This window comes from Carcharodon carcharias, chromosome 27 (assembly GCF_017639515.1).
Source record: "Carcharodon carcharias isolate sCarCar2 chromosome 27, sCarCar2.pri, whole genome shotgun sequence".
NCBI classification, from domain to species: Eukaryota; Metazoa; Chordata; class Chondrichthyes; order Lamniformes; family Lamnidae; genus Carcharodon; species Carcharodon carcharias.
Genome location: NC_054493.1, coordinates 16,496,433 through 16,513,237, shown reverse-complemented (window position 1 = coordinate 16,513,237; position 16,805 = coordinate 16,496,433). Strand labels below are relative to the sequence as shown.

The 16,805-nt window shown below is 44.5% G+C and overlaps 1 protein-coding gene across 1 annotated transcript; it reads left to right on the top strand.

Moving 5' to 3' along the window:
• Positions 1–11,295: 11,295 nt before the first annotated feature.
• Positions 11,296–15,269, top strand: LOC121270194 (zinc finger protein 229-like). The gene is made up of 2 exons (XM_041175503.1): positions 11,296–11,422; positions 12,053–15,269. The coding sequence occupies exon 2, from the start codon at positions 12,414–12,416 to the stop codon at positions 13,590–13,592; it is 1,179 nt and encodes a 392-aa protein (XP_041031437.1). The 5' UTR covers positions 11,296–11,422; positions 12,053–12,413; the 3' UTR covers positions 13,593–15,269.
• The last annotated feature ends 1,536 nt before the right edge of the window (positions 15,270–16,805 follow it).

Here is a 16,805-nt window from a genome sequence, read left to right as displayed (position 1 = left end):
TCCAGCACCCACACTGTGCAAGGGCCTGTCCGAACACGCACTGCGCAGACTCCATTCACATCCAGCCACTTGCGCTTGCGCAAACTGCTCCTGTTGTGAGGATAGGGCATATTCTCTGCCGTCATGAATGCTGGGTAAGAGTCCCGCCATTGAAAAGCAACGTTGTTGACCAGAAAATTGTGTTTTATGGTCCGATGACGATCGCAGCCATAGGGTCAAGATATAACATTATTAAACCAATTGACAGGCCAAGCAAATTATACCGGCAGCGTAGTGCTATCCTGGGTGTAATTAACAGCAGAACAAACCCCTACAGTTAGACATGATCTCATTGGAGTCTCAGCAGGTGGGATGAACAAGTGATTTTTTTTTAAACTCCCATATACAGAACATTTAAACTTTGTCTTGTCGGTAAGAGTGCACCGATTGTGGATGAAATCCTTTGAACTTTTAAAGCTGGAATGTAAATAAATAGGGAATTGGAGTAAATCCCTTCTCACATGAGAAGTATCTGAATGATCTCTCTCTGGTGTGACTGTGCTGTTGTGTCAGTAAATGTGATGACCGAGTGAATCTATTTCCACTTTCAGCTGGTTAGCATTCTTTTCCTGGTGGGGTTTACCCATCAATTTCCAGCTCAGACAGGGCTTTCAAACCCTTCAGGTGATGAATTCCACATTCTCAGCAGTCTCCTAAAGCAAAATACAGCAGATGCTGCACATCTGAAATAAAAACAGAAAATGCTGGAAGGAGTCAGTAAATCTGATAGTGTCCGTGGAGAGAGAAACACCGTTTACATTTCAGGTATATGACCTTTCATCAGAACTGCAGAGCATCAGTATACAGACCCAAAACATTAACTCTATTTCACAATCCACAGTTGATGCCAGATGTGGTGAATACTTTGTTCTGGCATTTTCTGTTTTTATCCCTGGTTAAAAGAATTGCTCCTAAACTGCATATTAGATTTATTGGAGACTAACTTATATGTGTTCTTGTCTATCCACAGAGGGAACCAACCTCCATTTGTTCAGCCTGTCAAACCCTTTCGTAATCTGAAAGGCCTTAATCAGGTCATTCCTCATTCTCTTTCCCAGGGAAAACATATTCAGCCTGTTAATTTTTTCTTGGTAGGAATAACCTGCCAGTTCTGGCATCATTCCAGTAAATTTCCTACAATCACAGTCGGTGCAGCACCCTTCTTCCTTCCTCCCTTACCAAGTTCCAGGGCCCCAAATGCACTTTCCAGATGACACGGGATACACTTCTTGCAATTTAATATTGTGAAATTGCTGCTCATGATGTGACCTCTACATAGAAGGGACTAAATCCAAGTTTGGCTGTCTGCTTTGTGGAACATTACCATTCAATTTGGAAGCGTGATTTTGAGCATCCAGTCATTTGTCATTTTAATTCTCCATCCCGTTCCTGGTCTGACCTCTCTGTCCTTGATCCCCTGCAACATTCCAATGATGCTCAATGGAAGCTCAGAGAACAGAATCTCATCTGTCGATCAGGCACTTTACAACTTCAACACTCAATTCAACAGTTTCAGCTCAGAACTGCCACTCCTATTTTTCAGACAGTAGGTGTTGATAATGGTTCTTCTGTTACAATTGATACCTAGACCTGCATTTTGTCCCTCTCTTGTCCCATTAGTTTATTTATTTATCTCATTATCACCCAGTTTTCCTTGCAGAATCATCCATTTTATCACTTAATCGCTTCATTTAACAATCCTATCACAAAATCATTGGTTCTTTCCTCCTCTCTTTTCCCTGACTCTCTACTGGCTCTGTGTAAATCTAAGTGTTTTTTTCTTTCTTTCTGTCTGTCAATCTAACAATCCGATGGAATGTTGAAGTGTATCTGTAACTTTCAGTGTCTACCCCACTCACTATCACAATCTTTCTCCCTTTGTCTCTGTATTTCTGCATCTGTCTCTTTCACACCCACAGTCTCTCTGTCTCTCTCTTTTGCTCTTTGTTCCCTCTATTCACTCGCTATCTGAGCACAACCAAGTTTCACTGGACTGATTCCTGAGATGAGGCTGTTGTCATTGGAGGAGAGATTAAGCAAAATGAGACTGTTTTCTCTTGAGTTTAGAATAATGAGAGGTAGATCATTGAAAAGACTGAAATTCTGACAGTTTGACAGTGTTCATGCTCAGAGGCTGTTTTCTCCCTGGTTGGAGCATCCAGAACGGGGCTCACATGTTCCAGATAATGTGTCAGTCATTTAGGAGAGAGGTGAGGAGACATTTCTTCACTCTATGTGTTGTGAATCTTTGGAATTCTCTGACACAGATGCCCGTGGATGCTCAATTGCTTCTTTATTATTCATTCATGGGACTTCGATGGATAGACCAGCTTTTATTGCTCATCCCTAATTGATCTTGAGAAGGTAGTGGTGAGCTGCCTTCTTGAACTGTTGCAGTCCTGGGGTGTAGGTACATCCATAGTGCAGTTTGGAAGGGAGCTCCAGGAATTTGACCCAGTGACAGGGACGGAACGGTGATATATTTTCATGTCAGGATGGTGACTGACTTGGAGTGGAAATTCCAGGTGGTGGTGTTCCCATCTATCTTCTGCCCTTGCCCTTCTAGATGCTTGCAGTCGTGGGTTTTGAAGGTGCTTTCGAAGGAGGCTTGGTGAGTTCCTGCAGTACATCTTACAGATGGCACACGCTGCTGCTATTGTGCCTCAATGGTGGAGGGAGTGAATGTTAATGGATGGGGCTTCAATCGAGCAGCTGCTTGGTCTTGGATGGTGTCAAGCTTCTTGAGTGTTGTGGGAGCTGCACTCACCCAGGCAAGTGGGGAGTATTCCATCATATTCCTGACTTGTGCCTTGTAGATGGTGGAGAAGCTTTTGGGGAGTCAGGATGAGAGTTACTGTCGAAGGGCTCCTAGCCTCTGACCTCCTCTTATAGCCATAGGATTAATATGGCTAGTCCAGTTCAGTTTCTGGTCGATGGTAACCCCCAGGATATTAATAGTGGGGGATTCAGTGATGGTAATTCCATTGAACGTCAAGGGATGATGGTTGGATTCTCTCTTGTTGCAGATGGTTATTACTTGTCACTTGTATGGTGCAAATGTTACTTACCACTTATCAGCCCAAGCCTAGATATTGTCAAGGTCTTGCTGCATTTGGATATGAACTGCTTCAGTATCTGAGGAGTCATGAATGGTGCTGAACATTGTTCAATCATCAGCGAACAGCCCCACTTGTCACCTTATGATGGAAGGAAGGTTTTGATGAAGCAGCTGAAAATGTTTGGGCTGACGACTTTACCCTGAGGAACTCCTGCAGTGATGTCTTGGAACTGAGATGACCAACTTACAAGAATCACAACCATCTTCCTTTGTGCTAGGATTGACCCCATCCAGCGGAGAGACTTCCCACTGATTCCCTTTGACTTCAGTTTTGCTCGGGCGCCTTGATGCCACACTCTGTCAAATGTGGCCTGGATGTCAAGGGCAATCACTCTCACCTCACTTCTGGAGTTCAGCTCTTCTGTCCATGTTTGGACCAAGGCTGCAATGAGGTCAGGAGCTCAGTGATCCTGGTGGAACCCAACCTGACCGTCTGTGAGCTGGTTATTGCTAAGCAAGTGCCGCTTGATAGTTCTTTTGATGACTCCTTCCATCACTTTACCAATGATCAAATGTAGACTGATGGGGCCATGTTGGATTTGGCCTACTTTTTGTCTACACGATATATCCGAGCAATTTTCCATTTTTCAGGGTAGAGGCCAGTGTTATAGCTGTTCTGGAACAGCTTGTCTTGGGGCACAGCAAGTTCTGGGGCACAAGTAGTCAGAACTATTGCCAGAATATTGTCACGGCCCATAGCCTTTGCAGTATCCAGTGGCTTCAACCATTTCTTGATATCACGTGGAGTGAATAAAATTTGCTGAAGGCTAGCATCTGCGATGCTGGGCATCTCCAGAGGAGGCCGAGATAGATCACCCACTCAACACTTCTGGCTGAAGATTGTTGCAAATGCTTCAGCCTTATCTTTTACACTGATGTGCTGAGCTCCCTCATCATTGAGGATGGGGAAATTTGTGGATCCTTTTCCAGTGAGCTGTTTAATTGTCCACTACCATCCACAACTGGATTTGGCAGGACTGCAGAGCTTAGATCTGATCAATTGATTGTGGGATCACTTAGCCGTCAATCACTTGCTGCTTATGCTGTTTTGCACGCAAGTAATCCTGTATTATAGCTTCACCAGGTTGACACCTCATTTTTAGATATGGCTGGTGCTGCTCCTGCACTCTTCATTGAACCAAGGTTGATGCCTTGGCTTGATGGTATGGTAGAGTGGGGGATGTGCCAGGCCATGAGGTTACAGATTGTGGTTGAGTTCAACTCTGCTGCTGCTGATGGCCCACAACGCTTCATGGATGCCCAGTCTTCAGTTGCTAGATCTATTCAAAATCTATCACACTTAGCACGGTGATAGCGCCACACTCAATGGGGGGGTATCTGCAATGCGAAGGTGGGACTTCGTCTCCACAATGACTGTGCGGTGATCACTCCTACGCATTCTGTCATGGACAGATGCATCTGCGACAGGCAGATCGATGAGGATGAGGTCAAGTATATTTTATCTCTCTTGTTGGTTCCCTCACCACCTGTCACAGACCCAGTCGAGCAGCTATATCCTTGAAGACTTGTCCAGCTCGGTTAGTAGTGGCACTTCCAAGCCACTCTTGGTGATGGACATTGAAGTCCCCCACCCAGAGTACATTCTGTGCCCTTATCACCTTCAGTGCTTCCTCCAAGTGGTATTTAACATGGAGGAGCACTCATTCATCAGCTGATGGCGGGGGGGGGGGGGCGGGGGCGGTGGGTGCGGGACAGTGAAAGGGGAGGTGGTGGGATTGGTGGGCCAGTATCTGGTAATCAGCAGGAGGTTTCCTTGCCCATGTTTGACCCGATGCCATGGGTTTTGGGCTCCCAGGGCTCCTTCCTCCCGACTGTATACAATGGTGCTGCCACCTCTGCTGGGTCTGTCCTGCCGATGGGACAGAACATACCAAGGGATGGTGACGGTGATGTCTGAGACATTATCTGTAAGGTATGATTCCATGAGTATGACAATGTCAGGCTGTTGCTGCACTAGTTTGTGAGTCAGCTCTCCCAATTATGGCACTAGCTCCAATCTATTAATAAGGAGGTCAACAGGTCTGAGTTTGCCATTGTCATTCCTGGTGCCTAGGTCGATGCCGGATGGTCCATCCAGTTTCATTCCTTTTAGACTTTTTAGTGGTTTGATGCAACTGAGTGGCCATTTCCAAGGGTATTTAAGAGTCAACCACATTGGTTCTGGAGTCACATGTAGACCAGACCCGGTAAGGGCAGCAGATTTCCTTCCAGACATTAGTGAACCAGATGGGTTTTTACGATAATCAACAAAAGTTTCATAGTGATAAAAACAAAAAACTGCAGATGCTGGAAATCCAAAACAAAAACAGAATTACCTGGAAAAACTCAGCAGGTCTGGCAGCATCGGCAGAGAAGAAAAGAGTTGACGTTTCGAGTCCTCATGACCCTTCGACAGAACTAAGTAGAAATAGGAAAGGGGTGAAAAACCCGAAAAATTTAAAAGTAAAACAATCTATCCATCTCCACTCTGAATACTGGACATGAGGAGTGGTGGCGTAGTGGCATTGTCACTGGACTAGTAATCCAGAGACCCAGGGAAATGCCCAGGGACCCTGGTTTGAATTTGAATTCAATAGATATCTGAAATTAAAAGTCTAATGATGACTATGAAACTATTACAAAAACAGAATTACCTGGAAAAACTCAGCAGGTCTGGCAGCATCAGCGGAGAAGAAAAGAGTTGACGTTTCGAGTCCTCATGACCCTTCGACAGAACTAAGTAGAAATAGGAAAGGGGTACCCCTGATGTCCAGTATTCAGAGTGGAGACGGATAGATTTTTTTACTTTTAAATTTTTCGATGGCAGGGAAAAGATGATCAAAATGGCAGGAATGGGATGGGCTGAATTCCCCGATTTCTCTGCAATCATTCTATGATTTTATATGAACAGCATGAGGGACCAAGCATGTGCTGTACTCATGGCTGAGTGGTTAAGGTGATGGTTTTGAAATCCATTGGGGTCACTGCGTGGCAGCTTTCAATCCGACTGACTGTGCTTCTTATTATTCCAAATGCCTGTAGAATTACTGATCAGTTAAATGGAATAAGTACCTTCCCGATTTGATTCCAAATCTCATGTGAGATGACAAGAATGTCACAGGAGCTGAAGAAGGTGTATCTTTCTGTGATGGGCTGTAAGAAGATCAAATGACTGTGAAGGTGGCAGAAGTGGGGATGGAAATGAAACACTTCACAGAATCACAGAATCTCTCAGTTCTGAAGAGACCCTTTGGCCCATTGAGTGTGCACCAACACGTGAGAAACACCTGACCTACCTACCTAATCCCACTTACCAGCACTTGGCCCATAGCCTAGAAAGTTAAAGCACAGAAAGAGGCCATTTGGCCCAATGTGCTGCTTTGAAAGAGCAGTTGCGATTGGTTGACCAGGAGTGATATTTGTGCCCGTTTAAACAGTTTAAGCAAATTAAAATCTGCCCCATTTCCACCCACAGTTAGACTGCGCCATCATCTCTTCCATCAGTTCATTTCTCATGTCTTGGAACCTATCACAGCCCTTCCCTTTTGTCCTCTCACTCCCTCCCTCCACCTCCACACTTGTTTTCCACCTGCTGCATCTCTGACTTTTCCAGCTCTGATGAAGAATCACCCAGCTGGAAGATTCACTCTGTTTCTCACCCCACAGGGACAGTCAGAAGTGGTTTCATTTCATAAGGAATTCCTGTTAATGGTGACAGTCTTCACAGCGCCAAGAAAGAGTGTTTCCCTGGCTGGGAATCAAACTCAGGCCATGAGTCTTTAAGATTATGAAGGGGTTCAAAAATCCAATAAAGATTTCATGAGAAACCTCTTTACCCAGCGAGCGGTGAGAATGTGAAAATCATTACCACAGCGAGTGGTTGAGGTGAACAGCATGAATACATTTAAGGGGAAGCCAGATACATATATGAGGGAGAAAGGAATAGAAGGAGATGCTGATGGGGGAGATGAAGAGGGGTGGGTGGAGGCTCATGTGGGGCATAAATACTGACACAGACCAATTGAACCGATAGCCTGGCCCTGTGCTGTAGACTCAATGGAACAGAGACAAATGTATTTATTTTAGATCTACTTATAATGGTAGGAAAAACACTAATTATGACCCAGGATAAAATAAATATACTCCAACAGCCTTTCAGTGGAAATGTGCACTCCCAGGCTCAAAGAGCATCAGCCCACTGGAAGCAAAGTTGTGAGACCGGCCAATCCAGCAGAAAGAAACCCTCTGACCCTCCCACTTCACCAAGTGTCACAATGAACATGGTTCAGTCCTGGATGTGATTAACAGCAGCAATAACAGCAAAATACAACCCCTGTAATCACTTGTGAACTCCCTGGTGCCTCAGCAGGCGCAAGACATGAGAAATGAACTGATGGAAGAGATGATGGCGCAGTCTAACTGTGGGTGGAAATGGGGCAGATTTTAATTTGCTTAAATCTCTTCCCACAACACACAGCAGGTGAATGGCCTCTCTCCAGTGTGAATGCGCTGGTGGACCGTCAGAATTGCAGCACTTTTGAACCTATTCCCACAGTCAAAACATTTAAAGGGTCTCTCATTGGTGTGAGTGACATGGTGTGTCAGCAGGCTGGATGACTGAGTGAATTGTTTCCCCCACTTGGTGCAAGTGAGTGGTCTCTCCCCAACGTGAACTCGCCGGTGTGTTTGCAGGTGAGATGAATCACTGAATCCCTTCCCACAGTCAGAGCAGCTGAAACGGCCTCTGCCCAGTGTGAACTCACTGGTGCAGTCACAGGCTCGATGAATCACTGAATCCCTTCCCAGTCAGAGCAGGTGAGCGGTCTCTCCCCAGTGTGAACTTGCTGGTGCATAAGCAGGGCAGATGAATGACTGAACCCTTTCCCATACTCAGAGAATATGAATAGCCATTCCCTGGTGTGAAATCACTGGTGTGTCTGTAAGAGGGATGAATGAATAAATTCCCTCCCACACTCAGAGCAGGTGAATGGTCTCTCCCCAGTGTGACTGCAGAGATAAATCTCCAGTTTAGATGAGGATCTGAATCCTCTGCCACAGTCAGAGCAGGTGAACGGTCTCTCCCCAGTGTGACTGTGACGATGAGCTTGCAACTCTGAAGGGGATCTGAATCCCTTCCCACATTTCCACAGTTTCGCCATGGTGCGGGTGTCCTTGAGTCTCTCCAGGTTCCACACTCAGCTGAAGCCTTTCCCCCACACAGAACACAGGTGCAGTCTCTCTACGCTGTGAATTGTGTGATTTTCTTTCAACTGCATTACTCGTTAAAGTTCTTTCCACAATCAGTGCACTGGAACACGCCAGTGTGTGTGTCTCAGTGCTTTCTCAGTCACACAAATATTTAGAACCTTTTGAAGCAGACAGAACAGGCAAATATTTCTCCTTCTAGATTCAACGTTGATGATATTCAGGTCTGAATCAATCAGATTCTGTCAAATCTTCATATGACATTCGGATTGAGATTTCTATCTGAAAATCCTCCCCTTCTAATAGCCTGTAAAAGGAGTTTACAAAAGTCAGCATTGTCAGTACCAGACAGAAATTCAGAACAAACAATTCTAGCTTCTAAGGAAAATTCTTTCCTCTCTCATTCCCTAAAAGTCGACCCAGACACACTCTCCATTCTCACTTTGCTGTACTGAATATTTACTCTCCCAATTCTCCTGAAGCAGCAGCAGGTTAATCCCAGATATGGATGGATTTTCTTATGAGGGGACATTGAGTAGGTTGGGTCTGTACTTATTGTAGTTTGGAGGAATGAGATGCAACCTTATTGAAGCATACGAGATTCTTAAGAGGCTTGACAGGGTAGATGCTGAGAGGCTGTTTCCCTTTGTGGGAGAGTCTAGGATCAGAGGGCATAACTTCAAAGTAAGGGGTCACCCACTTAGGACAGAGATGAGGAGGAATTTCTGCTCTTAGAGGATAGTCTGTGGAATTCTTTACCGCAAAGGGCTGTAGAGGCTGGATTGTTAAGTATATTCAAGGCTGAGAATGTGTGAGGTTACAGGGATAAGGAAGGGGAATGGGGCTACATGGAATGGTCTTTCAGAGAGCCAGTGTTGACTTGATGGGGTGAATGGTCTCTTTCTGCACTGTAAAGATACTGTAATACTGTGACAGCGAGCAGTTATAATCTGGGTTAAAAACAAAAAACTGCAGATGCTGGAAATCCAAAAAAACAGAAATACCTGGAAAAACTCAGCAGGTCTGGCAGCATCGGCGGAGAAGAGTACAGTTGACATTTCGAGTCCTCATGACCCTTCAACAGAACTAAGTAAAAATAGGAGAGGGGTGAAATATAAGCTGGTTTAAGGGAGGGGCAGGGGGGGTGGTGCGGTGGCGGGGGGAGAAGGGGGGATGGTGGTTGTTGGGACAAGCAAGCAGTGATATAAGGAGATAACCAAAAGATGTCACAGACAAAAGAACAAAGGGGTGTTGAAGGCACCTCCCCATGCGAAAGCAAGATATGTAACACCTGCCCCTTTACTTCCTTTCTCCTCACCGTCCAAGGGCCCAAACACTCCTTTCAAGTGAAGCAGCATTTCACTTGCACTTCCCTCAACTTAGTCTACTGCATTCGTTGCTCCCAATGCAGTTTCCTCTACATTGGAGAGACCAAATGCAGACTGGGCAACCACTTTGCAGAATACCTTCGGTCTGTCCGCAAGAATCACCCAGACCTCCCTGTTACTTGCCATTTTAACACTCCACCCTGCTCTCTTGCCCACATGTCTGTCCTTGCTGCATTGTTCCAGTGAAGCTCAACACAAACTGGAGGAACAGCACCTCATCTTCCAACTAGGCACTTTACAACCTTCTGGACTGAGTATTGAGTTCAATAATTTTAGATCTTGATCTCCCTCCTCCATCCCCAACCCCTTTCCGTTTCTTCCCCCTCCTTTTTGTTTTTTCCAATAATTTACATAGATTTTTCTTTTCCCACCTATTTCCATTATTTAAAATGTATTCCACCCATCATTTATCTGTAACTTTGCTGCCCTTTTAGTCTTATTTCACGCCACCCCCACTAGAGCTATCTGTACCTTGCTTGTCCTGCTATCCACTCTTAATTAGCACATTGTTTTAGATAATATCACCACCTTCAACACCTCTTTGTTCTTTTGTCTGTGACATCTTTTGGTTATCTCCTCCTTTTACTGCTTGCTTGTCCCAACAACCGCCACCCTCTTCTCCCCCACCCCCACCTTAAACCATCTTATGTGTCACCCCTTTCCTATTTTTACTTAGTTCTGTTGAAGGGTCATGAGGACTCGAAATGTCAACTGTACTCTTCTCCGCCGATGCTGCCAGACCTGCTGAGTTTTTCCAGGTATTTCTGTTTTTGTTTTAGTCATAACCTGGGTCTCTGCCTGTGAGAATGGTGGAAACAAAGACAAATAATTTCAAAATTAAATTGGGTGCATTCAGAGAGATAGGAGTAGCACCAGAGCACCAGCAGCTTTGCTGGGCAGTAATGGACAGGTTTCCAAACTCAAAAACAAAAATACCTGGAAAAACTCAGCAGGTCTGACAGCATCTGCGGGGAGGAACACAATTAACGTTTCGAGTCCATATGACTCTTCTGATGTTTCAGATTTCCAGCATCCGCAATATTTTGCTTTTATCTTGGGTTTACAAACTCATTGACCAACGTCTGCATTCAGACAATAGAAGAAACTCCGTGGAGCCATTGGCACAAACCTCGCATCCTGATTGGTTCGATGATCTGAATCCTTCCGGTTCACCAATGTGAATTACACTGCCCCCACGCCGCATGAAGACAATATGGAAGCGGAACCCGAGGTCACGTGGGGGCGGGAGAGACTTTGACCTCCAGACGCCCTGAGCTGTTGTCCAATCCGCAGCAATTTGCTTCTGTAACTTGTCATATTGCTCCCAATGGGACACCGCGTGCTGGGGACGAACCACTGAGTCATTGTGACATCCACAACGCAACACTGCCGAAACCAGCAAGCCGGCCAGGCGCGCGGACACGGGAGCGCTGCCCCTGCCCATTGTCCCCAACTCCCTGCCCATTGTCCCCAACTCCCTGCCCATTGTCCCCCCCTCCCCCTCCCCCTCCCGCTACACCTTGTCGAGCCGAGGTTTCCAGGGAACCGGCTGACTGCAGAAAGCGCCGAAAGACCGGAAGGACTATTGTCCTCCAGCCAATCAGAGAGCCTGCTTTGTGTGAATGAAGATTGAGCTTCACACGGACTAAACTTCCTCCTGTGTCCAACATCTGTGAGTAAAACACTTTATTTTCTCCCCCTTTTCCATCTCTTTTCTAATTCTGGGTTTAAATTGTTGACTTGCAGGAACTGAAGGGAAAGGAAGTGAATCGAGGGAGGGTGCAGACTCTGGAAAGGTTGGTCCGGGTCTCTTTCACTCTCTTAAAGACATTGACATCATTTTCTCTCTCAGATTAACACATTTATTTGTCTGGCTAAAAAGATGGTCTCTTTCCTGATGTTCACAATTAAAGGGGTGGTTTCCCCGTGGGACGGCTGACATTAAAGGGGACAGTACATTAACGTAGGACAAAGATATATCTAGTGTTGTTATATGGGATATATTAATTCTGATTCCCTAATAATGTACATTTATTATTTTTATTCTTGTAATGTGTTTCTAGTCATATAAAATGGACTAAAATGTACGTAATATACAACAATAGCTATTTGTACACATATCAGAATTGGGAGGGTGTGGAATAGGTACTGCAGAATGCAAATGGAGGGAGAATGTGTAGGGTGGAGATTGATAGCTTTTGGGAATAGACAGAGGATAGAATTTTCCTTAGGAGCTAGAATTGTCTGTTCAGAATGTCTATCCTGCACTGACAGTGATGATTTTTGTATACTCCCTTTACAGGATACTAGAAGGGGAGGATTTGCAGAGGGAAATCTCAAATCAAGCATCACTTCAAGATCTGACAGAGTCATTCGTTTCATCAGGACCTGAACACCACCGGTCTTTGAATCCAGGAGGAGAAATATTTGTCTGTTCTGTCTGCTTTAAAAGATTTAAACATCGGTGTGACTGGCAAAGCAGTGAGAGACACACACTCAAGTTAGAGTGTTCCAGTGTACAACTGTGGAAAGAATTTTAACAAATTACACAGTTTGAAAAAACCACCACCAGTCACAGTGGGATGAGACCATACAGGTGTTTTGTGAGTGGACGAGGCTTCAACTGATCATCAAACTGGGAGAGACACAAGGGCACCAGCACCATGGAGAAACCATGGAATTGTGGGGACTGTGGAAAAGGATTCAACTTCCCATATCAACTGGAAACTCATCGACGCAGTCACACTGGGGAGAGGCCATTTACCTGCTCCGAGTGTGGGAAGGGATTCACTCATTCATCCTCCCTTCAGACACACCAGCGAGTTCACACCGGAGAGAGGCCATTCACCTGCTCCGTGTGTGGGAAGGGATTCACTAGTTCATCCCACCTACAGACGCATAAGCGAGTTCACACTGGGGAGAGGCCGTTTACTTGCTCTGAGTGTGGAAAGGGATTCAGTGATTCATCCAACCTGCTAATGCACCAGCGAGTCCACACTGGGGAGAGGCGATTCACCTGCTCTGACTGTGGGAAGAGTTTCACTCAGTTATCCCATCTGCAGTCACATCAGCGAGTTCACACCAGGGAGAGACCATTTACCTGCTCTGAGTGTGGGAAGGGATTCAGTGATTCATCAAACCTGCTGAGGCATCAGCGAGTTCACACTGGGGAGAAACCGTTCACCTGCTCCAAGTGTGGGAAGGGGTTCACTGATTCATCTAACCTTCTGATGCACCAGCGAGTTCACAGTGGGGAGAGACCATTCACCTGCTCTACATGTGGGAAGGGATTCAGTGATTCATCCAACCTGCTGATGCACCAACGAATTCACACTGGAGAGAGACCGTTCACCTGCTCTACATGTGGGAAGGGATATAGTCGGTCATCCCACCTGCTGATGCACCAGCGAATTCACACCGGGGAGAGGCCGTTCACCTGCTCCGACTGTGGGAAGGGATTCAGTGATTCATCCCATCTGCTAACACATCAGCGAGTTCACACTGGGGAGAGACCGTTCACCTGCTCCGAGTGCGGGAAGAGATTCCCTGATTCATCCAATCTGCAGAAACACCAGCGAGTTCACACCGGGGAGAGGCCGTTCACCTGCTCTGAGTGTGAGAAGGGATTCACTCAGTTATCCCACCTGCTGACACACCAGCGTATTCACACCGGGGAGAGGCCGTTCAGCTGCTATGAGTGTGGGAAGAGATTCAGTAATTCATCCAACCTGCGGACACACCAGAGGGTTCACACCGGGGAGAGGCCATTCACCTGCTCAGAATGTGGAAAGGCATTTACTCGGTCATCACAGCTGATGCGACACCAGGGAGTTCACAAGTGATTACAGGGGTTGGATTCTGCTGTTATTGCTGCTGTTATTCACATCCAGGACTGAACCATGTTCATTCTAACAGTTGGTGAAGTGGGACGGTTGAAGGGTTTCTTTCTGCTGGACTGGCCAGTCTGTCAACTTTGCTTCCAGGAGGCTGATGCTCTTTGAGCCTGGGAGGGCACATTTCCACTGAAACGACCCACAAAAGCTGATGAAAGACACATATTTTATCCTGGGTAGTAAATTGTGTTTTTCCTACCACTACAGGCAGATCTGAAATAATTACATTTGTTTTTGTTCCATTGAGTCTACAGCACAGGGACCAGGCCAGTCGGCTCAATTAGCCTATGTCAGTATTTATGCTCCACATGAGCGTCCACCCACTCTCTTCATCTCCCCCATCAGCATATCCTTCTATTCCTTTCTTCCTCATGTATGTATCTAGCTTCCCCTGAAATGTATTCATGCTGTTCACCTCAACCACTCGCTGTTATAGTGAGCTCCACATTCTCACTACTCACCTGTGGAAAGATATTTGTCATGAAATCCCTATTGGATTATTGAACCCCTTCATAATCTTAAAGACTTCCATCAGTTCACCCTTCTGTCTTCTCTTTTCCAGAGAAAAGCAGCCGCAGCCTTTCCTGAGGGTTAAATGCTCTCAGTTCTGGGATTATTCTTGTGAATCTTTGGTGCCCCTTCTCCAGTGCCTCTATTTCCTTTTTCTAAAAAGAGATCACAAGTGTTGACAGTCCTCCCAGTGTAGTCTAACCACGGTTCAAAACAAGTTGAACATTACCTCCCTGCTTTTCATTTCTGTCCCTGATAAAGAACCCTAAATATGGGCTCAAAATGTAAGGAAAGATGTGTAATTCTTAGAGAGGGGCAGCGGAGATTTACAAGAATGGCACCAGAGATGAGGGAGTTCAGTTTCTTGGAGAGACTGGAGTAATTGAAATTTCTCTCTTTACATCAGTCATTAGGGCAGAGAAAAGGAGGCCATTAGGCCCATCGAGTCCATTCTGGCTCTCCTTAGAGCAAATCAGTCAGTCCCATGCCCTGTTCTATCCCCAAATTTCCTTTTGAAATCATCCCATCACCTCTGCTTCTACCACCCTCACCAAAAGTGGGATGCACATCATTACCACTCGCTTTCGATGCACATGAGGCTCACAGAAGGAGGCCATTCAGCCCATCGTGCCCATGCAGCCTTTTGAAAGAACTACCCTATTAATCCCATCATCCTGTAATTTTCTTTTCCTTTCAAGACTCTATTCAGTTCCCTTTTGAAAGACCGAGTTGAACCTGCTTCCTGCACCATTTGCAGGTATCAGATTGCAAATCACAATAATTCGCTTTGTTTTAAACCAAATAACCACGATGCTGTGTGTTTGAATTTTCTCAGAGCATTCGAGATGGTGTCAAAAACCAGGTTATTACACAAAATTAAGGCTTAACCTTTATCAAATACTTTGATGTGGGGACCGAGTGTAATATATCCAAATTTGTGGAGAATTAGAAAAAAAAAATTGCACTTCTTTAGCACCTCTCATGACCACAGAAAGTCATATGAACATATGAATCGGCAGCAGCTGTGGCCACTCGGCCCCTCGAGCCTGCTCTGCCATTCAATAAAATCATGGCTGATCTCTTGTAACCTCAACTCCACATTCCTGCCTACCTCTGATAACCTTTCACCCCCTAACTTATCAAGAATATATCCAGCTCTGCCTTCATCCTGAAGCTTTTTACTGCCAATGAAGGACTTTTTAAGTGTAGTTGATGTTGTAATGTAGGAAACTATATGTAGGCTGGGGTAGTCCAATTTTGTATCAAAAATCAATCACTTTCATAATATATTCACTGTTATAAGTAACAAGGCCAAGGAAGCCATTTTAAACTGGAACATGGGTTTTTTGCAGTCTTCTCACATTCTGTAACTTCTTACTTACAAAATAAGTCTGTACTTAATAGATTTCAGTAATGAACCTTGATTAAGTTATCGTTAATGAATTGATGTAATAGATAACTACATTGTAAAGGCTGAATCTTTATTTTTAAAATTAACATTGTATAAACTGAAATGTTTCTTGAGACTGCAGACCCAATAGAAATTATTTATACTAAGAAATTCTTTTCCAATTTTGATAAGCTACTGGACATCATATTCTGCCAAAGTCCATCTCAAGAATAAGGGTCATTGTTCAATCCGGTCATGATTAGTAAATAAGAATGCTATTCTATCTTGTATTCACAATATCTATTAATTAAATATTACTGTATTCATTAGCTAGCGATCAGCAACAGATGATTAAATAAGTCATGAGCCTTAATTGAGTTACAATTAATGAATCAATAATGAATCAATTGTTATAGTAAAAGACAAGAGGATAAAAGTAAATGTTCCAAGGTCTTCCTTGCTAGCCAAGTACTGAAGATTCCCGAGGCCAAGTTCCAAGCAAATTACTGTCAAACAAAGAGCCAGACTCCAGAAGCTGAATTGCACAAGAATTACTGTCAAAGAAGGAGCCAGAGAGGGTTACGCTTCTACGGACTGATCACCCACATGTTGTTGTAAAAGTCAATGTCTTAAAGTTGTTGAATAAACCTTTTTCTTTTAATAAACTTCATTTTAAGTTTCCTATCCAGAGAATCCTGCCTTTGCCTCAATTGGTTAAAGTCTTGTCTGAACCAAAGTGAATTCATTAAAGGGCAAGCTGGGGGTGGATAAAATCAGGTTACAGACATCAAGATCAGGTAACATAAATTTAAAATCTTGCATTTCTATAGCATCTTTCACGACCACAGGATATCCCAAAGCGCTTTACAGCCAATGAAATATTTCTGAAGTGTAGTCTGAGAATGTGTAGAATTCTGCCTGTGCCTTAATTGGTTAAAGTCTCATCTCTTAAAGACATTGACATCCTTTGCTCCCTCAGATTGACACACTTATTTGTCTGGTTAAAAGGATGGTCTCTTTCCTAATGTACACAATTAAAGTGGTGGTTTCCCCAGGAGATGGCTGACATTTAAGGAGATAATAAATTCATATAGGACAGAGATATGTCTAGTGTTGTTATAAGGTACATATTAGAAATATTATCTATGGTATTGTAATAATGTACATTTATTATTCTACTTTTTAAATATAGTACTGTACACATTTCCAGTTATAGTTATCACAAAACTGAAGGAGACCATCAGCAACTCCTCTGTAGAGCA

Coding starts and splice junctions, on each gene's coding strand:
- LOC121270194 (XM_041175503.1), top strand. CDS start 12,414: ATGGAGAAACCATGGAATTGTGGGGACTGTGGAAAAGGATTCAACTTC.